At 41.9% G+C, this 26,683-nt stretch overlaps 2 protein-coding genes across 4 annotated transcripts in view; one reads left to right on the forward strand and one right to left on the reverse strand.

Annotated features, from left to right (window-relative positions):
* The first annotated feature begins 1,281 nt into the window (after positions 1-1,281).
* On the forward strand, positions 1,282-15,168 carry LOC117950678 (cortexin-1-like). The gene is made up of 2 exons (XM_034881983.1): positions 1,282-1,401; positions 12,530-15,168. The coding sequence occupies exon 2, from the start codon at positions 13,640-13,642 to the stop codon at positions 14,018-14,020; it is 381 nt and encodes a 126-aa protein (XP_034737874.1). The 5' UTR covers positions 1,282-1,401; positions 12,530-13,639; the 3' UTR covers positions 14,021-15,168.
* A 2,381-nt stretch (positions 15,169-17,549) lies between these two features.
* Positions 17,550-26,683, reverse strand: part of fbn2b (fibrillin 2b) — a 61,300-nt gene continuing 52,166 nt past the window's right edge. Inside the window, exons 43-65 of one of the 3 annotated variants that reach the window (XM_034881802.1) lie at positions 26,508-26,633; positions 25,661-25,786; positions 25,015-25,140; positions 24,763-24,879; positions 23,845-23,973; positions 23,604-23,723; positions 23,278-23,400; positions 22,981-23,133; positions 22,769-22,834; positions 22,551-22,676; positions 22,160-22,279; positions 21,944-22,066; positions 21,643-21,774; positions 21,388-21,513; positions 21,033-21,239; positions 20,712-20,837; positions 20,489-20,611; positions 20,101-20,217; positions 19,845-19,973; positions 19,530-19,649; positions 18,690-18,921; positions 18,325-18,484; positions 17,550-18,177 (exon numbers count right to left, since the gene is read on the reverse strand). In XM_034881802.1, the coding sequence (XP_034737693.1) occupies positions 17,800-18,177; positions 18,325-18,484; positions 18,690-18,921; positions 19,530-19,649; positions 19,845-19,973; positions 20,101-20,217; positions 20,489-20,611; positions 20,712-20,837; positions 21,033-21,239; positions 21,388-21,513; positions 21,643-21,774; positions 21,944-22,066; positions 22,160-22,279; positions 22,551-22,676; positions 22,769-22,834; positions 22,981-23,133; positions 23,278-23,400; positions 23,604-23,723; positions 23,845-23,973; positions 24,763-24,879; positions 25,015-25,140; positions 25,661-25,786; positions 26,508-26,633 (3,305 nt within the window). In that variant the 3' untranslated portion in view covers positions 17,550-17,799. The remainder of the gene's footprint in view (positions 18,178-18,324; positions 18,485-18,689; positions 18,922-19,529; positions 19,650-19,844; positions 19,974-20,100; positions 20,218-20,488; positions 20,612-20,711; positions 20,838-21,032; positions 21,240-21,387; positions 21,514-21,642; positions 21,775-21,943; positions 22,067-22,159; positions 22,280-22,550; positions 22,677-22,768; positions 22,835-22,980; positions 23,134-23,277; positions 23,401-23,603; positions 23,724-23,844; positions 23,974-24,762; positions 24,880-25,014; positions 25,141-25,660; positions 25,787-26,507; positions 26,634-26,683) is intronic. The other 2 variants (XM_034881803.1, XM_034881804.1) reach the window with 2 other exon arrangements.

The following is a 26,683-nucleotide window of genomic DNA, read 5'->3' on the forward strand; positions in this document are numbered from 1 at the left end:
TTGCACACGCCCCCACAGCCATAGGGGACAAACAAACACACACACACACACACATACACACACACACACACACACACATTCACACTTCTACACACTTTAAAATGTGGACAATATCAGCTCCTTATGTAAAGCTGCCATTTTGTTCCAAGAAAAAAAATAGCTTTAATTAGACTTGGCACAATGATAATAGATGTACGTCCAGCGGGGTTGTCAAAGGTTTGAACACTCAGCTTTGTCTGCCCACACTCTTGCCATTGTGCAATGAACCAGCAGGGGATATCTGACATTGTTCAGTAACATTTCCTTCCTGCACTTTGCTAACCTCTGTTCAGAAAGCGGTGAGATTAAACAGTGGAAATTATGTTGGAGGAAACAAAGCTTCATCAAACCTACGCTTGGGTTGGTATACTTCCAGTGTTTTCAACTGAACACTTTACATATTTTTAGATTCTGCTCTTCTGCCAGTTGCTGATGGACCACTGAAGGGAAAATCACATTTGAGTCATACAGTAGTTGCAGTGTTGTGGTGATAGTCAAGTAATATTTCCAAATGGAGCATTGAATAAGATCTTATTTCTTGGCAAAAAAATGTTCTAGGAAGATGTTTTGCAATGTCCCTTTATCAATTACATAACTACTGTGGAGGTGAGTCTGTGAGGACCAAAAGAATGACAGCAAAGAATCTAATTAAAGCCTCTGCACACGTACGAGCCGTCTGCCACTACTGTCTTGCTTCTGTCCCACACGTTCCAGCTCTGACCTGCTCTACTGGGGACACTGGTAGGGGAACTGGCACCGGGGGCAGCTGGCAGTGGGATGGAGGGATGGTAGCTGGTGGCAACAGATTGCACAGATGCTGTTGGCTTCCCTACATGCACACCGCATGAACTGGAAGAGAGCATGCCGGGTGGATTAGGCAGTTTACGGAATGGATGGAGGAAGGCAATGAGGGTGACAATAAGTTGAGGAGAATTCAATGTCAGTTCATGGTACCCAGAGGAAAACCTGCTAATTGTGTGTATGTGAAGCACAATAGTTAGTTTATCTATGACGGGCAATGTTCCCAGGCAATAATATTCCTATGGGAAATTAGTTGTGCGATAACAAATATTTGTTCAATATCCTGAAATATTCACAGGTATTTCTGTAGTTTCACATTAAAACATGTAGCCTACTTTATGTATAATTCATCTGTGATTGGCTGTGCGCCCTGGGGGAGGCTGGAGTGGGTGGGGAGCTTTAAGAGCCTCTGCCTGCTTCCAGTCGTGTCTCCTTGCAAATCGCCGCTCGGCAACAGCAGCAGCAGCAGTCAGGAGCGGATGAGAAGAGAAGAGCGCATCACAAAGTTTGAGGCTGCAGCTGTTCGGACACCGCGGAAACACGCACGGCACAGCTGATCAGGTTTGGGCACTATTCTACTGTTTGCAATCACACTGGTTGTAATGGCTGCACTTAAAAAAAACAAAAACAAAGAATTACTGAGCGCAATTAACGCAAGATAAATCAGTATCGGGCATCGGTTAATGAGATTTCGATTCGAAAGAATGACTTGCATGTGTTTTTGTGTAATATACCGCTATGTATTGTAAGTTTAAAGCCTCGTTCTCGATTCGGGTATTATAGGCCTACAGCCTATTTGTGTCAAACTTTGGAAGTTCTCCTTTCACCACAGATGTTAAATTCTCTTGTAGTCCAGCCTACCTTGTCAGTTTTTAAATTAATGACAAGCCCCTGTTACAGCTGATCACAATAATCCCATTTGCCAAAGAGCAGCAGTAAATGTCAGTTTGGATCTAAAGAGCAGTGCTGGAGACTAAGAGTTGTAGCCTATATAAACCTAATTTATATTTTATCATTTATATTTGTTATTTTTGTCTTATTTGTGGAAGATAATATTGAGTGAGAAAAAATATATGTATCACTACCTGCACCTTACCTGCTACTTGTCCTTTTACCAAAACATGCTGACTTTGATTGATTTGAAACACTGGGTTACTAGGCCTCATCATGAAACAATGTGCCATAAAATTCTATAACTATGCTTGTGTGGCAAGATGTGGCAAAAATGCCTTACATTCCTCATTTTTGCCTTTGTGTGGATTGAAATATATTGATAAGGTGTTTGAACTCCCTATACTGTAGGTCATTAGGATAGCACAGACGCACATCCTAAACACCTAGCAGTAGCTACACACATGAATTTAATTTAAAACTGTCATTTAGAGTAAAATTCTAATTTGCGACTGTGGTCGACTCCCATCAGTTATTGTGTAATCTGATCCAGCTCCTAGCCACAAAGGTGTGGGCTTCGGTCTATCCAGCACCTTATCATTTACCCACCAGGAGTCTAAGAATCTGTGTCAGGCGTTGAATGTACCACTACCTTCCTGGCCTCTCCCATTCATATGGTCTCATGCTACAGTGACTGCTAAATAATTAAGCACCTTGTGTAAACAGTAATGAGTAATTTGAGTTATTGGTAGCTAGAATCTGGATTGACTTCGTTGAGCAGTGGGCAGAGGTCCGCTGCTGTTCTTTTGATTTGAGCTTTACCATTAAAATATAAATGATACCTAAGTAAAGGACAGTATGCTACTGAAGACTACATTTCAATGAGGTTAACTGGACACTATGTTCTCATTTTCATGAGTTTTTATTAATACAGCATTGTAAACGACAAATGTCATTTTGGCCTGATCAAGGCAATTTGCTCAAATGTTGGTGTCTTACTGTAATAGAAGATGCGCCCCACTGGTGGGCCATTCATTACAAATGCATGGAGTTCATTCTAACATTGTTCAAACTCACAGAACTTTGGGAAAACACGCACCAAAACAGACAAATGCAGACATCTTTGCATATTTCCCCCTGAGGGAATGATCTTGGGTTTAAATCTTAACTCAATGTAAACATCAAAAGCTTGAATGAAGAGTTGAAACAAGATGATACAGAATGTGTATGTGTCACAAAAGGGTAAAACAAAAGGGGGGGAAACTGTACGTTGAGGGGTTGATAGATAGTCATGCAAATGAGAGCATCCTGTATTCTGGAGCTATTTAACTGTATTGACCATTGTCAGTTTCTGATAAATAAACAGCTGGCCAGCAACACTAATCGGCAGGAAGCTCATCATCAGTGTCATCATGTAATGACCTGTAATTAGAGGAGAGATGGAGAGGAAAGAGAAAACCCAGGAGGGTTTACCCACAAAGCCTTTCTGTCAGGATATACAGTATTACATGGAGTACATTAGTGAATCAGGTTCTCCACCACACAGCTGTCTCACCTGTCTCTCTGTTAATAGGTTCAATATCTTATATAATTTACTCTTTATTGCTCACCAAATGTGGTTGCTTTATCAAACTGTCCAGGCCCCGTTTGAAAAAAGTTGAGTGACAAACCAAAGTGTCTATGCGGCATCGCTCTAACAGAGCCATAATTTAAACTTCATGCTGTTGTACGGATCAGTTCTTATATTACTTTTTCACGCTGAAGGATAGAACAAGAAATCACCTGAACATTCTGCGATACTTCAGTGTATTACTCCTGAAATAATAGCAATGTCACACTGAGTGTGATTCAATTTGGCTGTATATAATGTGGCAACATAGCACATGGGCTCATAAACCTGTTATTTGCTTGCCCGTAAAGAGCCACCTCCTGCTTACTTGAACACAAAAGCAGCAGGAAGGTGGAGCGGCATCAGTGGAAATCGACTTTTGTCTCCGCCATAGGTCTCAGCACAGAGGAGACACAGCAGCGGAGTCATCATGGTTCTTAAAGCTTGACAAGTAAGAGTGAGGCGATCCTCCAGGATGTAGAGGTTTTGATTTCCTGGTGGAGGTCAGCCATCAAATATTCATCAACCCTATAATCTATAGCCCTTTGATAACTAACACAGGGCCCAGGATTTATTGTCTCTGCTCTAGATAACCCCTGGAACCCAGAATAGCTCCCAGGACGAGTCTATTAACTTGCCTGGAAATACTAGAAGAGGGCCAATTCACTCACTGGAATGAAATCTGCTGATGGACCATCAAGTGAAATGGGCAGATAAGCTCTTCTTTCTTCTGCCCTAGATGTGTTTGGCCTTTCCTTTTCTGGTCTGCAATGCTCTCTTTCTCTCTCTCTCTCTCTTTCTCTATCTCTATCTCTCTCTCTCTTTTCTCTCTCTCTCATTCTCTCTCTCGCTCTCTCTCAACCACCTCACTTTAAGCTCAGTAATCAAATCAGCTGAACAGACCACTTTCACTTCAGCAAGGTGATATGTCCGTGTCTTTGCGATGACTTTTCTTCTGTGGTTAATCCGTGCTTAGGAGTCCAACTGGTGGCTTCAATTGTCATTGGAAATCAGAGCAGCAGCACCATGCTGAGCAAAGTTATTTTAGCCTCAGTGTTTGAATCAGCACTTTGCCATTGTTGAGTATGTATTTTCCTTTTCTTTTTTTTAAAGCGGACCTGATATTTTCACAATCATGGGTGTGTGTTACAAGTGTTTTTGCATCGTTGACTGAAAGGCATTGTTTTACATCCTGCTCATGTTCGCTCTGACGTCTCAACTCATTTCCAGTCTACCTCAAAGTTTACGACTTTTTTTAATGCTGACTTCACCTTGGTTCTGAGCAAGTGTTGCGAGGGCAGGGCATGTAATATAAATGGCCTTCATCGGGGGCCGGTTGACTGGCTGGCACAGGCTCTGCTCGTCTCAGTGGACTTGACAGAACGGCTGCTTGATGGAAGGAAAGTGCTGTCTTCTGACTTAAGAGTGCTGACATTTCCATAACCCCCCCCCCCACACACACACACACACACACACACACACACAAACACACACAAAAGTGCCCATTCATTCAGTGCGAGGGCCACCCCCCTACTTTTTTCTCTTCCTCTTACCTCCAGATATATCTGATTGATTCCTTGTGCTCCCTGGGTAGCCGCAGACCTCTGCTCTGTCTGCACGCAGACGTGAATCATAGGGATTACCATTCTGCTCTCCACCTTTCCCTGGTTCTTTCCTTTCTCTTGCTCTGTCTCTGCTTCCCTTTTACTGTCTTCTCTTACCTCATCTTTCATCTGACATCTTCTCACCTCGCCACCAGGACTTTTCCCGATTTTGCGCTGTTAGCCATCGTGATAGCAGCAAGGGGTCTTTCAAGGTGAATTATAGGGTTGAATTCTGCCATGTCAGCTGCTCTCATGCCCACTGACAACCTCTCTCGGTCATCTGTTACAGTAACACAAAATGGTCCTTTGTGTAAAACGTTTCCTTCCCTTTTTTAACACTTTCTTAAGCACTCATCAACTCACTCCTGACCTGCCACCACGTTGTCCTCATTATTGTGGGAATATTTCATGCCTGTGATTTGTGTGTTGAACGTAAGATGTCGATGGAAGTGAGGGGTGTTGTGAGGGATAGATGAACGTGATGGTCATATATGACAGATTTATTAAGGTGGTGGGGGTGAAGGTGGTTTATTTTGCTGCCTGTCAGCATGCCAGCATCAGTGAGTTAGATGGCTGGAGGCGACAAATGTGTTTCAGGACTTTCTTTCCCGTTGAGTCATTCCCTGAGGTGCTTCATAACAGGAAGAAAAAAAATCACATTTAGAGCTTAGAGAGTCATGACTGGGTGGAATAAAATCCACAAATAGGTTTGCTCTGTAAGTGTGTGCATTTAGTCTTTTTTATTGTATTTTTTATTGCCATTATTATTTTCCGTGACATGACCGCTTTATTGCACAGGGCGCAGCAGACCTAGTGAATACGAGATGTGATGTACTTAAGTCTCAAATAAAGGTCTTGTGTAATGATGCCTAGAGATAATTTCCGTGGTTTTCCGTGGTCACTTTTGTGTGAGCATGTGTATCATATAAACATTTTGAGAAAGTGTATATAGAATTTGAGCAGAAATTATTTCATCATTTAGATAACACAAGATAAATTGAGCAATCAAAGTGTTTTTAATATCTCATTACAAATTTAAAGCAGAAAAATGACACTCAGGTCTAATATTTGAGCCCATAGATTCTTATACTGTGCCTTTGCTATGGTACTTTTTGGGTATATTGAACGATGTCTTTCATGAAAATGATACAGTTTATGGAATGCACAAATAGCTTTACGTGTACCAAATATGCAGAACGTACTGTATCTTATATCTGTCAAACTTCAGAGAATGTAAGAACCTAAGACACTGGCTTTTACACAACATTTACATTTGAATCCTGTGTAGCCATGTTGGTCCACATGGTATTCATTATTGTCTAATTTAAAACTAAGAAGGTTGCATGTAGTTTACATAAGTGTGTAATCTGTACATGAACCACCTGCTGTATGTATGTAAAGCAACTTATTAAATTAAAATACACAATTTATCCCAGCATTCTGCACTCCCACACACCCTTACACTATTTGAATCTGTGTTGCAGTTTAAATGTCTGCATGTAGACACTTTAAATTGTTGACCATTGTTGTTAAAGCAAATTCTGAAGGCTAGATGAAAATTAGTAGAGTGAAATACATACTGACTCATTGGTGAGAAATACAACAAAGGTCAGAGTGAAGGACAGGATGCTGCGGGGCAAATTCTGTTCGCCAAATAAGGACTCAACACATTAGTCAGCGGTCTGTGGGACGCTCATACAAATGCACTGATGACTGTATGACCAGTCAAATGATATAAGTAGGGTTTGCATCTGAACATCCTTGTACTGAATGTACAGTATGTGTCTCTGTGTGCTTTTTGGTACACCAGCATATGTGTTTTCATGTTTTTTTCATTTTGTGTGCGTATATTGCATCTCACAGTTCACCCAGTTTTCCTGACTAATGCTTTGCAAGATTTAATAGATTAATCATCAGCAGGACGTCCATTCAGTTCATCCACAGAGATAACGAATTGACTCCCTCAAAGTGTCAGACACACCGGTGCTTTAGGCTATCAGAGAGAGTGACACAAACAACCAGGAGAGAGGACGAACCAGATTGGAGACTAAATAGAAGGGGAGCGTCCCCCTCCTCTTCCCTGATGTCTGGAGATGTGATCCCGCCTGGCATTTTGGGGAGAGACGTGCACTCGCACACGCCACGCAGCAGGTGACCCTTTCAGGGGAGACTTTCTGCTCATCAGCTGTACCTAAAGCAGACCGCATTGTATTTAGCTAAATAGAAAGCTTGCCATCTAGTGCAAAATGAATACTGATCAAGAATTGAACATTGATGCAGAAGTGACCTTGAAAACCCTAAGTATGCTGATAGAGAAAATAGACTACGTGTTCATCTGGGTTGGTGATAAAATGATAGATTATAGGCAGCTTTGAAAATGAAATTGCTCTGCTGCATCAGGAAATCACAAAGGGCTTGTTTTTTCCCCTTTGCTCCTTCATCTGTGTACAACTGCATTTGTCTTTCACTCTATATCTCGGTCCCCTGTTCTTTTCTCCTGGTTCACTACAATCTCAGTTTCTCTGTGAGCAGCTGTCATGGCAGGCCCCTTTTTCTCTTCAGAAACTCCTGGCAGTGTAATCCATATTTCAAACTGATGAGGAGTGAGCAGTGAGAAAGTACATTTGCTGATGACAATGGACAGGTTCTTGAAGAATGCACAATCAACATAAAGTGTATTGCCCTCACTGTTATGTCGCTGCACACTCTTTTGTTTTAAAAGGTCAGCAGTCTTGAGTACTTTCCACTCTAACAGCACTACTTTTAATTTGCATGTACACACAGTTAACGAACAGGGCGCTCTCTCTCTCTCTCTCTCTCTCTCTCTTGCTCACAATGTGTCTTTATATCTGTCTCTTACACACAAATGCACACCTTTTTGTACGTAAGCAAGTGTGCGTGGAGAGCCGACTGGCTGGCTGTGTTGGAACAGCAGAATATTTAATTGCCCAACTTTATCACCATTACGGCTACTGAGTGTCTGCCGGCATAATTATGATGGGGGCTATCTGAGGAGCTGCTTGCCAAGTGTAAAGAGAAATGTCACAATAAAGTTTGATAAAGTCTGTATCTGGAGAACGTTTGTTTTTGTACACCCCTCAAGGTGACCCGGTCCCCATTGTCCTCATTAGCCACAGACACACGGCAGTCGTCAGCTCCCTGAGGTGACGAATGAATCCAGACAAACATCCACCCATCACAGCAGACAGGGAATGAAATGTATCAAAAAGGCTTAATGATAGATGGTATCAATAAATTCTCACTGTAGCCCCCGTCATCTGACAATATGTGCAGTTTATGTATTGTTTGTTTGTTTTGTGAACAGCATTACTTTTGTAGTGATAGGAATGGGGATGTCCACCTGAGCTTGTAGATCATATGCAGCTCCCCATTGCCTTTTCTTCAGGTCAACTTTATCCTGATAAGCAGCAAATTGGAAAGGGTTAATGTAATTCCCAGCAGACTGTGGCTGAGACTGTGGACATATACTATCACTCTCTTTCTCTCTCTCTCTCTCTCTCTCTCTCTCTTTCTCTGTTTCTTTTGCTCTTGCCAATTACTCTCTCTCTCTTCTCTTCTCTTTGTTTCTAAAGTCTAATTACTTTTAGAATGTGGCTTTACTCAGGCTATACATAATGACAAATCAAGGCTGTCTGCACTGAACCCTGTGGAGGCTGGCTTGGTTGGCTGTGTGCTTGGAGGGGGAGGACAGCTGTGGTCTGCGGTTTCCCCATGAAAAGATCTCGCTTGTCTCAGTTTTCATGTGAAGTTTGTGTGACTCTTGGGACCTGTGTGGGTGAATGAGAGCACACACACTTTTCAATTTAAGCAGACTACTTTTGAGTATTACACATTTAGAGAAACTGACTATAAAGTGTAAAGAAGACATTATCTGATTTTAAAGAAGAAAAATAAAAAAATGTTTTCTTCATAACTTGTGACTGCAAGAAAACAAATGTTGTTCAACTTACTTACTTGTCAACAAAAATTGTTCCATCCTTTAATAATTGATGACTAATGCGGCACCATTTTTTTGCCATTTTTACCCAATTGCAGCTCAGATGTTAAAATATGATCAGCACTAGAAAATGTCTAATGATTTTAAACTTACATGAACCTAAATGCATAAACTTTACCTCAAAATTCAGCATTGAAGCATTTGCATCTGACTACCAAATACGTCTTAAACTAGATTATTATCAGCTCTCTTCAATTTGTTTACCCGGGTTAGGTCTGTTGTTACCTTGACTAATGGCACTGTGAGAAAGTGATGACAGTGGTAACCCATTTGTGTGTGTGTGTGTGTGTGTGTGTGTGTGTGTGTGTGTGTGTGTGTGTGTGTGTGTGTGTGTGTGTGTGTGTGTGTGTGTGTTCATCTACATACTACGTACACATAAGTGAGCTGAAGTATGGGGACTTTAAAGTGTTTGTGTCCATTCCATTGTGTTTGCTTGTGTGTTTTTCAATAAGAATGAGTTACCTTTGGCCCATTTACATGTGTGAGAGAGAGATGTCGATTTATGGGCTTTTCAATGAAGACTGACGAGTGTCCGCTTCGTTTCCCTTCATCTCAGGGGTCTCGTCAGTGCTTTGAAGTGTCCTGAAAGAGAAATGGAGTGGGCGAGAACTAACGCGAGTCGAGCGAGAAGAAGGCTGATGGACGACATTGTGTGTGTGTGTATGTATGTGTGTGCTTGTGCACATGTGTGCGCGTGCAAAGATGTGTATGAGTGTATATGTGTAAAGCTGATGGAAGGTGATGGTGCGAGAGAGACTTAACGAGGAAGAAAATAAGCTGAGCTATCTCTTTCTGTCCTCCCTCCACATCCCAATGACTTATTCACACACATGAACGCATGCACACAACCATTTACGCACACACGCTGGCACACACGCAAGCACGCGCACACGCATGCACAGACACAAACATACACAAACACACATAAACACACAAACACACTCACACACAAACACACACACACACACACACTGACACACACACGCTGGTAGCCCTAAACTATCTGACCAACAAAGGCAGGAAGTACAACATGTTTGCCATTTTGACTTCCTTTTCATAAAATCGACTATTCTGTATACGTTTTACACACATGATTACAGTAAATTCCATTGCATAAATAAATCAATATACAATTTGTAGAAGTAATGGTGTACCTATAATTGTATAATTTGATAGATTTCACTATTTCAAAGGTAACAAATGCTTGCTCTGTCTCCTCTTTTAGTCTGTTCCCTCTCTCCCTCAGTCTATTTATCACCCTCTCTCTCTGTCTGTGACAAGGTAGTGAGAGATAATGGAAAAACGTTGCCTCTAAATAATTACAGGGTGGATTGGATCAGATGAGGAGGTTATGTGTGCGTACCTATTTACTACTCCTCCCACATTCAAAAAGGAAATTATTCCAATTGTGTGGGGTTTCGTCGGCAATGTTCTTTTTAGCACACTTGTATTTCGAGAGTGTGTGTTTACAGTAATGCTTGTGTGTGTATGTGTGTGTGTGTGTGTGTGTGTTTGTGTGTGTGTGTGTGTGTGTGTGTGTGCGCGTGCGTGCGTGCACATGAGTGGGTTGTTTAAAGGCTTGGTTAGACTGGTCTGTCTGCATCACTGTGTGTTCACACAGTTTTTCCTGTGCAGTGGCCATCTGTCGGGACCAGGGTTTGGTACTGAAGCTCAACACCTTTTGAGTACAGATCACTGTGAGATTCACCTTTGGGACTGAGCATCAATTTTAATTTTTAGTCAGATTCTTAGTCTTGTTACACATGCTGTGATCAGATACCCTCTGTTCCAGATCATAACTTTGCTCATTTTAAAGGTCCTGCACGTCTGTGATTCCCCCATACCTCTTTTGCCTGTTAAGATCTCTTCTGTGTCTTTGTGTAGACTGTGTTTTATTGGGATTTCTCTGAGCTTCCGTTTAGTTAAGCACCTGTTAATAATAGAAGTTACACCTTAATCATTGTTATTTGTTGAATATGAAATATGGTGGTTTAGGGTCTTGAACTGTGTTTTATTTAAACAAAGGTTGTATATGACAGCTTATATTAATAGCTACTTTTAACACTGATGCACTGACACGTTTTATATGATGGAAGACAAAAGAACTTAAAAGAAAAGTTTGAAGAGAAATCTGATCTGGAGCTGCGCGTGACAGTGTCAGTCACAACAATGTCATTAAAAACAGTTTCAAAGTTTTCTGACCTATTCTTGGGCTCTGCAACTCCCATCAGTCAAAGGCAGCGACAAGCCAGAAAGGCATCACACGCGCACACACACACACACGCACACACACACAAGTGCACATTCATTCACAGTGCGAGGGCCACTTCCCAGGTGTGTCATCCTGCTCTTAGGTCTGAAGTCCGGTGCACCAACCACCCAGGAGACACAGGCTGATGAATTAGCAGATAGAAAACATTTGAACTGAAAGCCAAAAAGAGTGACAGAGAGAGAGATAGAGAAAGAGAGAGAGCGAGAGAGAGTATATGAAAAGGCATTTTGCCATGGCCATGCAGAGGAGTCGGTCCAGTTTGTGCCAGCAAACCTCTACTCTCTCCTCTGTAAAGCTGCCCATTTACCGAAGGTACTTCTGCTCTCTTTGTTCATCTCTACCTCCTCTATCATTCTCCATAATTTGCTTTTCCTCTAACTTTGTTTTCTGTCCGTCCTACATTTCCTATTTACTGTAAACCTTGAGTCACTCAACTCTAACCTAATCTTTGCCACTCTGACCTTTTTCCTCTCTACTGTAATATAGCCACTTAAAAAAATGAAATTCCCTTTCAATGACTGTGTCTTTCTGTTTCCAACCATCTGTCTCTCTTCCTCTGCATCCTCCCGCCTTTGTCTCATTTACAAGCATATCTCCCCCCGCACACATTCATTGCTCTGCATATCTCTCAGTAACACGGTTGTCTAAGCAAATAGCCCAGTCACCGCTATATTCAGATGGGTGAGCAGGTAAAAACGGTTTGTGTATCGCGTTTCTTTAATGATTTGAAACCTGGTACGCCAGAGGAGATGCGATTTTAGATTATTGATGAGGCTCCACACAACTTTGTCTTTCCCTCCATCACTGAGCTAGTGACTGAAGGGGGTCAACAAGTGAACAAATGGCCCACTGTAACAGTGCACTGACAAATGAGGGGGATGTCATGCACTATCAGTGTTTATAATCATGCATTCATTACTGCTAATGTGGCTGTAATGGCACCATAATCAGCTACTAATTGAGTGTCATTACAGGGGATGATGGTGCAGTGTTCTCCCCACAGATGGCTAATGTCACTGTCATTGTTACATATTGAGCAAAGGGTGGTAATAATCAGATCATATGATGAAATGAGGAAGGTATGACTTAATCTTCTCCTTGGTTGGTTAAGGGTTTGCATTAGAAACAGTCCTCATGGAAAAGTTGTGCAATGCAAGCAGTTTTTATTTGAAGGGATTTTACTATGCACTGATGTAATATTGTGCAAATTAAAATTTATCCTTAGAGCTTTATTAGTGACATTTTGAGACAATTATCTCAATTCCTTTCTAACCACTGGTCTCTTATTCTTTCAGGTGGTGAGTCAAAAGAACCAGGACTTAACCAGAAACATCTGATGACACCATGCCTGCTAATGACCGTCTGTCATGTCCACTGAAGAGCCCCATAAATACTCTCTGCATTCAATAGACTGAAGGTCAAACTGGATGAAGCCACTTTTCATTTGTGACTGACAATTTAACTTTTCAGAACCTTCATTTTCTACCTCTTGTTGCTGCTCTTGTTGTCAAACAAGGCAGTTTGAACACTTGACTGCTCCGGCCCACTTATCGCTCTACAAGGGAAAACGTTGCATTTACCGGGCAACATATACAGAGGTGATGCACTGCTTAATATTCCGGGCCATTGATCCACTGACCTCCTGATCTAATTATCCCCACACATGTATGTTAACACACACCTGGTGTTGCTGGCCTCTGCAGATGCTTTAAAAAGTATTGTGTCTGACTCTCAGTTCAGTGACACAACATACCCAGGTGGGTGTTAGAAGTCCATCTGCACACTATTAAATCTGAAAGAGAGCACTCACCTTGACTGTGATCGGACACGTGTTGGTGTGTTTGCATTAGCAGGTGTCACGTCCTGTCTGCTCTGATTGAGAGCGAGAATGAGAGCTGATGTGGCAGATTGGCCCTGATAAATACTTTAAAAACATTACATCCTAAGGGTTGGTCACTTGAATAAAAACAAGCCATAGAGCTTCATTACACTGTTCAGTCAGTTCCTCTAAATGTGTGATACTCAAAAGTAGTCTGCTTTAATTGAAAAGTGTGCGTGTGCGTATGCAGGTGGGCCTGTCACATTGTCAGAGCAGATTAGGGCCAGACCTTTCTGGATCATGTCACTTTGACTGACCTATATTTGACAAAATAATCTGACAAGAAGAAGAAGATGTGTGTGCAAGTCCTGCTGTGATCAGAATACACACATTTTAGACAAATACACCACACTCTCTGACCTTGAGGACTGCTGTGCAGACTTGTTAACTACCTGCTGGCTGTGGCTACCTAACTTTGTATTCAGCCCACATGTCCTTCACCCAAAAAACAGGGAATATAATATAAGACTTGTAAACACTGTGATCAAACTCCCAATCTCAGTTGGCCGTTTCTACGCCACCCCTCATGAACAACTTCTCTTTCTCCTCCACACCTCCTCCCAATACACCAATCGTCCAGTCAGTGTGTAAGCCCTGCCTGCGGGCTCCTTGGAGGATGAACAATGTGCCCACACTGGACTACGAGTTGCTGCTGTCCCCGGCCAGCACCTCCCTCCCCGGCAGTCCTGCTGGTGGCAGCAGCATCCCCTCTCTGGCATTCGTTGGGGGGGATTCTGAGCAGCGTACCGCTTTTGCCTTCGTAGGCCTACTCATGCTCTTCCTGGTCTTCCTGCTGGTCAGGTGCTTCAGGATCTTGCTGGACCCCTACAGCCGCATGCCTGCATCATCCTGGACTGACCACAAGGAGGGGCTGGAGAGGGGCCAGTTTGATTATGCATTGGTGTAATGTGCTGTAAGGGGTAAATTTCATTGTTCATAGACTTTAGAGTCGTTTAGAGCAGTTTGGATGTGGAAATGGACTGTACCAATGCATAATATTGTGAATGCACTCTAATAAGAGGGTTGGTGTATGCCTGGTTTATATCACTGTTTTGCAGCCTTTGTACTGATGTAAATGTGAGGCTGCAGGATGCTATGTAAGCATAACAAGTCTGGTTCAACAAAAGATCACTTGAAACGCTGCGAGCCAAACATCCAGATGTTGGACCATGAAGGACAGAAATAATGAGCTGCACAGCTGCCTTAACCCAACCAACTGTACCCATTAAACATGCTACAACATCACCTTAGGGCTAGGTTTTCCAAACTCCAGAGCTTGCAATTATTAAAACACAATAATATTTTTGGGAAGATCACCTTTACTCACAACAAAGTTTATAACCTCAAAGCTAGATTTATGGAGAGAATGCAGAACACAAGCAGAACTTAAATGAAGGAGTTTACACTTAAGCAGATGCCCCTTTAATGAACCAATGTCCATTGTAAAGCATTCAAGTGTTAAGTGCTGATCAAGGAGCACAAATCCTTACTTTTTTTGACACTGAGCCAGGAACAGCACTGCAGTCTCAGATGCTTTTTAAGCAGGTAGTTTGTGTCTCTGTATAATTTTATCCGTGTATGTTTTGTGTGTTACCATGTCTATAACAAGAAGCCATATTTAAACTATAATCTTTTATTACTGCAAGTAGAGTTTATGTTCACTGGTTCTGTCCTTAGCTTAGTCCGCCTGCCAAGTGTGGTGGTGAAGCAAACAGCAACCTTTAGGCAAGAGAAAGCTTTATTTTTCTATTCTTGACTCAGGTTTGGGAGTCTCTTTTTGCTACCTTTCTGTCATCTTCCTCTTACTGTATCGACTGTGGGTTTTTGAGGTGTAGTCATGCAGCCACATCTTAGAATAAGGCAAAGCAGGTAGCTTTGCTCTTCTTGTGTTTTTGTAATTGCATACATAGACCACCGGCTTTGTTTTTGATACACTGGGTTGAATCAGTGAAAATAAAACAAGGGTTTTCTTCTTCTTCCTGAGTTCCACCAATGGCTGGACTGTGTGGACGCTCCACATTGTTCCTGTTGAAAATAAATAAATTGATTGCTACTTATTTTGTCATATTGTGTCACTTTTGTTAGCCATGGATATTTACACACAAGAGAAAATAACTCAGGACACAAGACTTAAAAATATAACCCACAATACTTTATTGCCGTTAATGTCACTGGACAAAAGTTTACAGCATTGTGTGAATCACTCTAATTTTACAGACTGCCATTTGATGTTAAAAAACTTTGGTTTTTGTCTTTGCACAAAAATGATGATCATTCAGGATAATAAAAGATGTTTCATGAAGGCTGATTCATTTATTGATCGCCAGCCTAGTAAATGTGGTGTGACTGGATGTTTCAGGTTTAGGGTGAATATTTCATATAAAGTATAAAGCACATATTTTAATGTAAGCCGTTGATGATGAAAGTATTGTTTCAAGTTTGACACTGAAGCTGAGATACAGTAAGCACACACAACACAGCCTTTTTTAAACATAGTGGCAAATAAAAGAAAAATTACAAACTGACAAGAAAGATACAAAGTATACAAAGGTTCCCAGGTTAGAAAAATGGTTATGTTTTAAAAAAACATTGCATAGGCTGTGGGAGAGTGCAGCAACCTTGATTGTTTAGAGAAAAAGATAAGCATCGTAGATCCCAGCAGGAGATGGTCATTGATCCATATGGCATTGTACAGACAGTGAAAGCTCTCATGAGATACAAGTTGATATGAATGTTAATTATCTCTAAGTCTGATCTGTTTTGATTTATTTTTGACAACGTCTGGTTTGACTGGTGAACAAAATGTCAAAAGTCAGTGATCAACAAACACATTTTTGTCAGTTTTGCCTCTTTTTTGGCAACAGAAAATGTCAAGACAATGTCAACAGCACTTAAAGGCATTCAATTTTTGGTTTTACTGTGATTGTTTGATTCAGCAGCCGTGGCATTTAAAAACAACCAATCTACATTCCACTTAAAAATATACAATTTAATTTTCAAAAAGCAAGTTTGATAATAATTGGTTTTTCAACACTGAGACTAAACAAACGACAGACAAACACAGACACAACAAAATCTTAGCAAAAGAAAAGTTAATTTTTGCAATCCAGATTTAAGACTGCACTTTCTTTGTACAGCGTACGAGATGGTTTTATCTAGCACCTTTTTTCTCTTTGAGAGAAGAAATTAATCATGAGAAATGAAAGATGACCTGATGGATAATCATTTTTTTGTGAGGTTTCGTGTTCACCTGTGCGTGCCCTTACGTTGTAAAGCACTACCTTTAGTTACAGCTTAGGTTAACATGTCATGTACCTTTGAGACTGTAGTCAGCTGTCTCTTTGTGTTGTAAATGAGGCTCAGACCTCAGACATCAAGCTCACGGTAAAGTCAAAGAAGTCAGATAAAGTCAGCTTATAGTCAAGTTCAGCCTCCCAACACCAGCTGTCAGCTACAGCTCTGTTCTCCTGAAGCATTTATGTTTCGGGGTTTGTTTGAAAAATGCAGAACCAGGAGAAGCTACAAGCCTCTGACAGCCTTCAAGGGTAAAAGACTTAAAAAAAAAAAAAAGATGGCTCTCAGGTCCAGAATCGGTGCACCCGAAGTCTTGATCCCAACAAGGATAAATAAAAACATGACCTGATCTATCTTTTTTTAAGTCTACGAACTACTAGCTGTTTGTGATCCCTGCTTGTGATTGATGCTGAGCGACACTAGCACCCTCTTTTGTTTCAAAGTCAGCATCACAGCATGGTGTCCGTAAAGTACTGAGGTAACCAAACATGACAGCACAAACACGCGAACACACTAATCCCTGCTTGCCGCTGCCCACAGGTAGGAAAGAAGACAGTTACATCAGAGAAGAACACAGCTTGCTGTTGTTTTCTCATCTGAAAATTGGTTGTCATCCAGCTATTAAACAGACCACTATGAACTAAAGAACCTGAAATGCTGTGTAAATGTTGCAGTCCTTCGTATTACATTTTTTACACAAATACATTAAATGACACACTACAATACTGAGAGGGACAGACGTGACAAACCTTGTTCCCCAGGGTTGATTTTTACCAAGATCACAGAGAGGTAAGATAGTCCTTGGACCACAATGACGGCACCTAACCCCTTATATTTAGCCTTAAGATCCCTTCTTGATAACACTAAGCAAAAATACATCACTTTAGATCCTGCATGTGATTTTAATGCCAGTTGTGGCCATTCTCAGCACTTCATTTCTGTTTCTGTTTAGTTTTTTGTTTTACCTGTCGGCAAAAGTGCTTCATGGACTTGTGAACCATCTGTCTGCCATTTTGTCTTTACTAGGGGCCCACGGTCCGAGCACTAGGGCACCTCTCTGCCATCTCCTCCACTGGCTCTCTCAGTGGACGAGTGCTGGGTCGAGTACAAATGTGTGTGTGTGCGGGGGGGGGGGGGGGGGGGGGGGGGGGGGGATCTAGTCATGGTAAAAAAAACACACAAGATGAACATATAATAACATAAACAGTAACAAAGTGGTGGTAGAGTTGGGCTGATTGACTCAGTCTTTCATAGCGCTTGATTACCCCTGTTGGGGTGGGGGTGGTCCTGCAGGGGAGAGCTGGAAGGGAGGAGTTATTTGATAAAACGGAAGGTTAGAACTCAATAGCTTTAGGAATCAGTCCAGGACCGGATTATAAGCGCACTCAGAGCTCAGTGCAGGTGAATGAGGAGCTTAATGCGCAGAGCGTCTCCTATTTCCCCTTGTAGGTAGTCAGTGTCGTGCTGCTCCTCCAGCTGGTGTAGTCTTCGGGGCCCAAACAGCCGCAGGCTGGCGATCTCTAGTCGGTAGGATCCCGCTGGGGGCGGCCTCTTGCCAAACCGGAGCACACTCTTTCCATCGCGTCGTTCCAGAAGGCGGAAATGTTCATTAGCATTGCCATGGGTGATGACATAGCGTACGTGGTGCTCCAGGGGCTGCAGGGCAGGCAGAAGCTCTAGTAGAGGCTCCTTGTTGAGCACCGAGGAAAGAGAAAGGTTCATGGGGATGGAAGACTGGGTGTCTATGCTGGCCATACTCACTGCCGGTTCCTATAGCGTGGACAAGGACAGAAGGAAAGAGATGAAAAATGAGGAAGCACAAACATTGCACAATCAGATAAAGACCCCAACAGACTCATTTTTATAAATCAGAACAATCTTATTTTGAATTCTCAAGAAGTTTGTCAACACACGCACCTGGTTGAGTCCATTTTGATCAGCATTACGTTTGTGTCGTCCCTTCTTTCCTCCTCCTCCATTGATCTTACACTCGTAGCAGGCCTCAGGAGACAGACTGTCGTCGTCATCCTCACCCTCCACAAGCTGGCCTGGGAAACCTGAGCCTGTCATACAGTGACTAGATGGAAACAACAAGAGAGGTTAGTATGTTAAGTAAGAGGGAAGGGAATTCATTTCAAATTCATTGGGCAATACTCAGCACATGAAACACGGTCAAATGTTTTCTTATGGTGAGATGCTGCCACCTGGAATTACTCAAAAAATGTCTAGTGACACCACTTTTCTAATACTTAAATTGCTTAAATTAATATTTCACCCCTCACCCCTGTCCGGCTCTGTAGAAACCTCCAGGACAGCCACACAAGTAGCCTCCATCGGTATTGGAGCAGCCGTAGATACAGGGGTTGCTGCCCGTACTACATTCATTCACATCTTGGCAGCCACCAGCGCCCTGCTCAAAGTCAAAGCCAGAAGGACACACACACTTGAAACTGCCCAGTGTGTTGTAGCAGGAGGCAGAGCCGCACACTGTTGCTGCCTGACACTCGTTTTCATCTGTGGAGGAAAGAGACAAAAGTGCAGAGACCGATGATGATAATGTGCCTATGTCATCACAAGATGATTATCTTTATAGACAATTCTTACATCTAAATTTAAAGAGTGCTTTCAAACAAATGCTTTAGTATAATTCTGTCCTGTTACATGTAATTTTGCACATCACTTTAGAGGAATATCAATTTACTTTTGAGAAATTATTGCAAATTGTTATATACCAACAGATTTAAGATCAAGAACCAGCATAGAGAGCTATTTTAGTTTAAAATAAAATCTGATCAATCAATAAAATATGTGTATTGTTCTAATGATTCCTGTAATGTTCATCGTTGTTATTGCTTTATTTCACAATGACAAGGAATTTTCTTTAATATCTTAACTCTAATATTTTAAAGAGAAACGTGATCTCAAAGGTTGTTTGAATGAATCCCTCCCACTATTTTCCTCACGTGAATCAGGGATTTTTTAAATATGAAATTAACTTTAGATTAACTTATTTTTGCAAACTTATATTAAGCCTTAAAAAAATTTAACCATAATGAATTCCTAAGTTATCCTCTATGCTAATGTGTTCTGTTGCCTTTGTTGACTGAGTCAGTGTAACTCACCCACACACTGGTTCCACTGGTAGTGCTGCACGTAGCCCTGAGGACAGCCACAGCGGAAACCTCCCATCATATTCTGACAGCCGTGCTGACAGCGGTGGTTACTGCCACACTCATCCACATCTGAGGAAATTTAAAATAAAGACTTTACATGCCTAGTTTTCATCAGTGCAACCCCTATTTCTGCCACATTTGATCACCAACATGTCAGCAGAACCTAATATTCTCATGATTGTGGAATTGAAAAGGACCCTGCGTGAGAGACCTTCCTCTCCTAAATATATTAAACTAAATGTAAAGGTTTCTGTGTCTGCTCACCGTCACACTCGATGCCTGTGCTGTCCAAAGAGAAACCTTTGGCGCATTCACAGTTGAAACTACCAGGCGTGTTGATGCACGAGGCCCGGGAACCGCATACACTGTTCTGAGCGGAACACTCATTGTTGTCTGCACAGAGAGAAGAAACCAATTTAATTTGAAGTAAAAATGCACATTTTGTTTTTTATGCTCTTTCTAAAGACAAAACTTTCTTTCGGTGCAGGGTAACACTGATCTTTTTCTGCCTTGTACTCACCAATGCAGGCAGTCTGGTGCTGTGTGAAGCCAGGAGGACACTTGCAGGTGAAGCCTCCAATGGTGTTGACGCAAAGGAACTGGCAGTTGTGCTGCTTGGTCGAACATTCATCCAGATCTTAGAGGGAAAGAACATCCATCAAAACCAAATTGCATAGAAGTCTCAAAGCTATAAAGCTTGTTAATAAAAATTAAATGAGAGCAATTTTTCATTTGTAACACAACAACAACAACAATAATAATAACAATAACAGCCCCCAGACTGCCGATGTGTTGATTTCGACAATACTACTAATATGGTTAACCATCAAAAAGACCATTAAATAGCATCTAATAGCTTTTATTAAGCTATGAAATAACCAACAAACACAAATCAAGAGTGCACCTACCTTTGCAAGTCTTTCCATCTGGCTGCAGGCTGTATCCTCTGGGGCAGGAGCAGAGGTAGCTCCCCTCTGTGTTTTTACACAGGAAGTTACAGGGCTTTGGAGAAAGAGCGCACTCATCCATATCTGGAATATGCAGACAGGGTAAAAAACTGTTTAAATTCTGCCGCAACATTCGGTATCTATAAAAAAAGAAGAGTATTAGCCTGACAGAGATCAGCCATACCAACACAGGAGGTTGAAGTGAAGTCGGTTTTGTAGCCCACATTACAGTGGCAGCGGAAGGATCCGATGGTGTTGATGCACTGACCGTTCCGACACAAATCTGGCATCACCTGACACTCATTGATGTCTGAAAATACGGAGACATTTTAGAAAGTGATCTGAATTAGACTGGATCTGACGCTGCCATACACATAATTCATCAAAGAGTCTCTTTAAGCTTAAACAGTATATGACAATGTGAGCTTTCTTTTTTGAAGCTGCATTTAAGTTTTTTTTTGTTTTACTTCATAAAATCAACAGGTGGTATTACTGTGCGACTCACCTCTTCCGTCTGTGGTGTAGCCAGGTCCAAGTGGGCACATCCTCTTGTACTGTACAGTGCCAGGCAGCGGGCAGAGCTCACACTGTGAGCCCCAGCCTCGGCCTATGTTGCAGCAGCACTCAGACTTGGTCACACTGTTCCTGTTGGTGGATGACTGCTGGCACATCGTCTGCAGAACCTCTATGTAACAGTAGCCCTTTCGGTTGTCTGTGTTTGGGATGAGGGGTTGAAGAATAAGGAAAAAAAATGTTTTGGTTGCTAAACTTTAATTGAATTTAAACAAGAGTATATGCATACTTTCAGTTGTCACCCCCACAGTGTGCGACTGCATATTCTTCAGCAATAGTGATCTTACCAATACATTCAGTTCCAGTAGAGCTTGACTCAAAGCCATCATTGCACTCGCAGCGGTAGCTTCCTACTTTGTTGACGCAGCGTCCGTTCTTACAGATGCCAGGTTTGCTGCGGCACTCATTCAGGTCTGCCAGCATACAGAGCAAAAGGACAGGAGGATGAAGAGATCAAAGAGGCGGATAAATCCAGTAAAACCTCAGACATTTGGTGAGGACTGAGGTGAACCTTTCACATTGGCTAAAACGTTTTTACTTACCCATACATCCCTCTCCATCAGGTCTGTGCTGCATGCCAGGAGGGCAGATACACATGAAGGTGCCAATCAGGTTCTTACAGGTCATACCCTTGGAGTCACAGTCATCCAGGCCCTCAGAGCACTCATCCTGGTCTGGTAAAGGACAATGAGAGATGGCCAATAGGTAAAACTATAACAGTCATCTAAATTGAGAACTGTTACATCCTGTTATCAGTGGAGTAGTACAGCACACAGAAAAGGAGTGAAATCAGAGATGACAATAACCAAGCAGATATTTGATGCGTCTGATGCGTCCTCTCACCTCTGCACATGCGTTGGTCATCTCGCAGCACGTAGCCAGCAGGACACATACACTCATAGGAACCAAAGGTGTTTACACACCGGAAGGCACACAGCAGAGGATTCTGGGAGCACTCGTTGATGTCTGAAATCATAAAGAGATATGGTTTGTTTAGTTTACTGTCATTTTCTAAAAAGTACCTTTGTCAATGTGAGCTTTACTGTGTAAGTGACTGACCTTCACAGGTCATCATGGGTCCGGGTTCGAAGCCATCCTGACACGAACACTCAAAGCCTCCCACCACATTAGTGCAGGTTCCATTTCCACATGGGTTTCCTATAGAGCACTCGTCGGTGTCTGGAGAAGACAGAGAGCGGGGTATAGACAGATGTGGCAATTTAAACCAATGAAGATTTTATACTAGACTTGAGACTTAAAAAGCCCTCATTAGCAGATCAATTAAAGTTTTAAAGCATTAAAGTTCTTAAAACAAGTCCTGCCTATTGATTTTTCTTTGTCTGCTTAATTGCGGCTGTTTCAGTATAAATACTCAAATTAGTCTTCCAAATACATCTTTTTTGATTCCATTGTTGCAGATTGTTAATTTTGATTTCAGAATCCCTCTCACCAATACAGTTGACTCCTGTGTAATCCAGGTTGTATCCAAAGGGGCATTCACAGCGGAAGGAACCATCTGTGTTGATGCAGATACCGTTCTGGCAGATGTCTGGGTTATCCAGACACTCATTCATATCTAAAGTGAGCACAAGGAAATTAGCATGTTTTCAAGTGCTTCCCACTTGGCCCCTAAATAAAAAAAAAATCGATCCACGTTGTAGCACTGACCTTCACGAGCATCGCCCGGCCCAGGTAGCGCTCCGTGGCCAAAGGGACACAGACTGTCGAAAGCAGCTGGAGACGTACCAAATGAAAAAGGTCAGCTTCATATTATTTTACAAATGTCTGTGGGCATGTGATGTCTTTATAAAAGCTGTGTGTGTGTGTGTGTGTGTGTGTTTGTGTGTGTGCGTGTGTGTGTGTCTGTCTGTGTTACACACCCTCGCTCTCTCGTGGGCACAGCTCACAGGGAAATCCCCAGCCCTCTCCAGGCATCTTGCTGCAGCAGCACTTGGCCTTAGTGGTGTTCAAAGCTTTGGGGACGGAGCATTTGCCGGCCTCAAATTTGGTAAAACAGAAGCTCTCTCTGGTATCTGCCATAAGAAAAAAAGATGGGACAGTAACTGGTCTGTTATTCATGGGACACAAAGACAAAAACCTCCTCCACCACATTTATAAGTGAGATAGAATATATCAGATTAGCACATTCATTCAAGTTAATTAACAGCTTCTCTCACCATAGCAGCGACGTTTGTTGTCAGAGAGTACGAAGCCCGGCTGGCAGGTGCAGTGGAAGCTGCCAGGGGTGTTGGTGCAGGTGCCAAACTGGCAGAGGTTGGACTCCTCACACTCGTTAATATCTAGAAAAGAAGTGTAAAAGAGAACAGGGAGGAGGAAGGCAGGTGAGAAGACGATGGTGGTGCATTTGTGAATGTGTGTGAAGAGCAGATGGCTCAGTTGCTCTCAGTATGTGTGGAGCATTTAGTCTGTACTGAAGTGTGTCTATGACTGTATGTACTTTATGTATGTACTTATGTACTTTTTGTGTAACTTTGTGTCTTACCTATACACTGGTCATTCTGCACCTCATAGCCAGACGGGCAGATACATCTGAATGATCCGTCCAGATTCTGACAAGTTCCCGGAGAGCAAGTGCCAGGCAGACTCACACACTCATTGATATCTGAAAAGTGGGACAATATACAAATCAGATGTGTGTTTATGTCTGTGTAAACCATACTGTACGGGAATCTTTAAATGCCAACATGCTCGTACTTTTCTTGTATATTTAATAACCGACTTACCGACACAGTTTTTCCCATCTGGAGTATTCTCATAACCCTCATGGCAGAGACATTGGAAGGAACCGAGTCCATTGATACACTGTCCGTTCCTGCACACTTGGCCCTGGAGGGCACTGCACTCGTCTATGTCTGTAAGGTCAGCATAGAGTGGATTAAGACTTTTATGAACATGCCTGTGATTTTAGTTATCCATTAACAAACATAACCGGAAGCAGACACAAAAATAGAAATGCATGTTTTTCCTAGCATCAGGTAATTAAAAAAAACTGGCTTGTGTATAATTTTCTTCTTTGTTACACAAGAAAAGTCAAAAACACAGCAAAAACATCAGATGTTGTCATGTATTACCGTTACAGAATAGGGCAGCATGGTTTTATTCTTTATCAAATAATCTGTAATCTTCAACAATATGATATCTAAACTAGAGTTGGAAGATATGGAAATCAAATATCAGAATATTTTTGACTAAATACCTCGATATCAATATCATGGAGGTATTAAAGGGTAAGGTAAGACTATTGGTGCTTTTAAAATAATTATTTACATTTTTTTGTAAATAATCAACAGTAATGGGGATATAATAACTAAATGGGTAAAGGCAAGAAATAGAACAGTTAGAACACTCTTGTAAGTTTAGAAAACTACCTCACTTTACTGTAATGCAGCCTTAAAACCAGGAAAAGACAATATGTGTCATATTACTATATTACGATTTCTCAAAATTCAAGACGATGTATAGTCTCATATATCGATATCGATATAATAGCGATATATCGCCAAACCCTAATCTAAACCTGCGTCAAGACTTTGACCTTCAAGAGAAACTACTAACTGCTGCTTATCTTCGTATAGCAGAACAGTAAATTATCAGAAAATGAAACAATTAACGGAATAAGCAGAGCAATAAATGATCCGTACCCATGCAGTCGTTGTTGTGTGTAAGCTCAAAGCCAGGGAAGCAGAGGCAGTTGTAGGATCCCACTGTGTTTTTACAGGTACCGTTCCCACATGGCTGTCTGTCACACTCATCGACATCTAAGATACACACAGAAGGAACAACATTTAGAGTAGGTTAGACAATATTCGGTATACGGTTTGGACTTACTCTGCAGGATTGCATGCAGCATAAATTATATAGTTTATAAAATAGGTTGAGATTGTGCTTCTTACCCATGCACATGGTCTGGTCAGCTGTAGCTTTGAAGCCGTTGTGGCAGAGACAGCGATAGCTTCCCTGCGTGTCAATACACTCTCCATGGCTACACACATTGGGAATCTCCTGGCACTCATTACGGTCTGAAAAACAAAACAGAAATGAAAAATATTAACGTGTTATCAAGGGTTGCAACTAACAAGCACTTTTTATGTACAAATCTCATTTTATATACAGACCATGCCATGTGTCATGCTTCGATTGTATGCGTTGTTTTGTATTGTATGCTTTATGGTTTGTTTTGTTTGATTTGTTTCTGCAAGTCCAGTTCCCATGCTGGATTTAATTTATGTCCTTTGTTTTGGTTTTCTCCTTTTTTTTTGGTTTATGAATACTTAGACATGTGTTTTATATGTATTTGTTTATGACAGAATAAAACCCCACCTGGGAAAAACTGGTGTTGTGTTTAGTCAAAGGCTGGTCTAAATTAACATACCTCAGCAGATTCTTCACTGTCCCGTAAATGCAAATTGAAAAGATCTTCTCTCAACACAGGACGTCCATGTTTAACACTTTCCTCACATCACCAACACAATCATTCCACGTTCCTGCTATTTTAACATGGGAAACCCCAGTAAGGCCTGTCGGATAGGCTGGACTCACCCACACAGGCCCCGCTGGGGGACAGTTTGAAGCCAGGCGAGCACTCGCAGCGGTAGCTGCCTGGAATGTTGATACAGTTGGCGTTGCGTTGGCACAGGTTGTCCCCGCTGTTGCACTCATCAATATCTTTGCAGGGGGAAGAAAAAGAGAAACAGAGGACATCAATTAAAGGCTCCATAACTGTCTGGTCAAAGCAGGCAGTCGGCTTGTGGACAGCCGGAGAGAAAATACAGCGGATCCAGTTTGGCTCTGGTAAAGTTCAGTCACTGGCAGGTTCTGGATAATTGAAGGTCCAGGCAGGTGCTCTCATTCAGAGCCACTATACTTATCTTTAAAAGGGCATCATTCATGTTGGAAAAGGCAGCATTAACTGCACTGAGTGGACTGCCTCTCATCCTATGTGTGTGTGTGTGCGCGTGTGCATGTGTGTGTATGTGCGTCTGTGTGTGTGTGTGTGTGTGTGTTTGTGACTGTATGGGTGTGTTGGTGTGATGTAGTGCTGAAATGGTGGTAAGTTGTTCCAGCAGTAAGTATATCCCTAATACTGTCTAAGGCATAAGCATGCAATGATTCAGCAGCAGGGTGAAAGAGGAGCAGAGATGGGGGGACAGCATGGGGAGGTATGGAGAGGAAGTGCGTGAATGTGTGTTTGTGTGTATGTGTGTGTGCGTGTTTGTGTGTATCGAAAGTGAGAGATGAAAAAGGAAATACAAAAATAGCAAAAGAGCAGGAAATCTAGAACCACCTTGTGTGCATTGTCTTATAAAAGGTGGATATGATTACCATTATCTTCTCTTGCAACAGACACAGTTAGAGGACAGGGGAAAACATACAAAGTGAGTTTTACCTTCACAAATAAGCAGTATGTTGTTGTAGCTGAAGCCCATTGGACATTCACAGCGGAAGCTCCCGATCTGATTGATACACACTCCATTGGCACAGATACCAGGGATCTCCCTGCATTCATCAATATCTGTGCAAAACAACACACATTGTAACAGCCCCACTTACTACAGACTGCAC

Source organism: Etheostoma cragini, chromosome 9 (genome assembly GCF_013103735.1).
Source record: "Etheostoma cragini isolate CJK2018 chromosome 9, CSU_Ecrag_1.0, whole genome shotgun sequence".
Classification (NCBI taxonomy): Eukaryota; Metazoa; Chordata; class Actinopteri; order Perciformes; family Percidae; genus Etheostoma; species Etheostoma cragini.

What these genes read in the sequence shown, in the direction of transcription:
- LOC117950678 (XM_034881983.1), top strand. Translation starts at nt 13,640, where the DNA reads ATGAACAACTTCTCTTTCTCCTCCACACCTCCTCCCAATACACCAATC.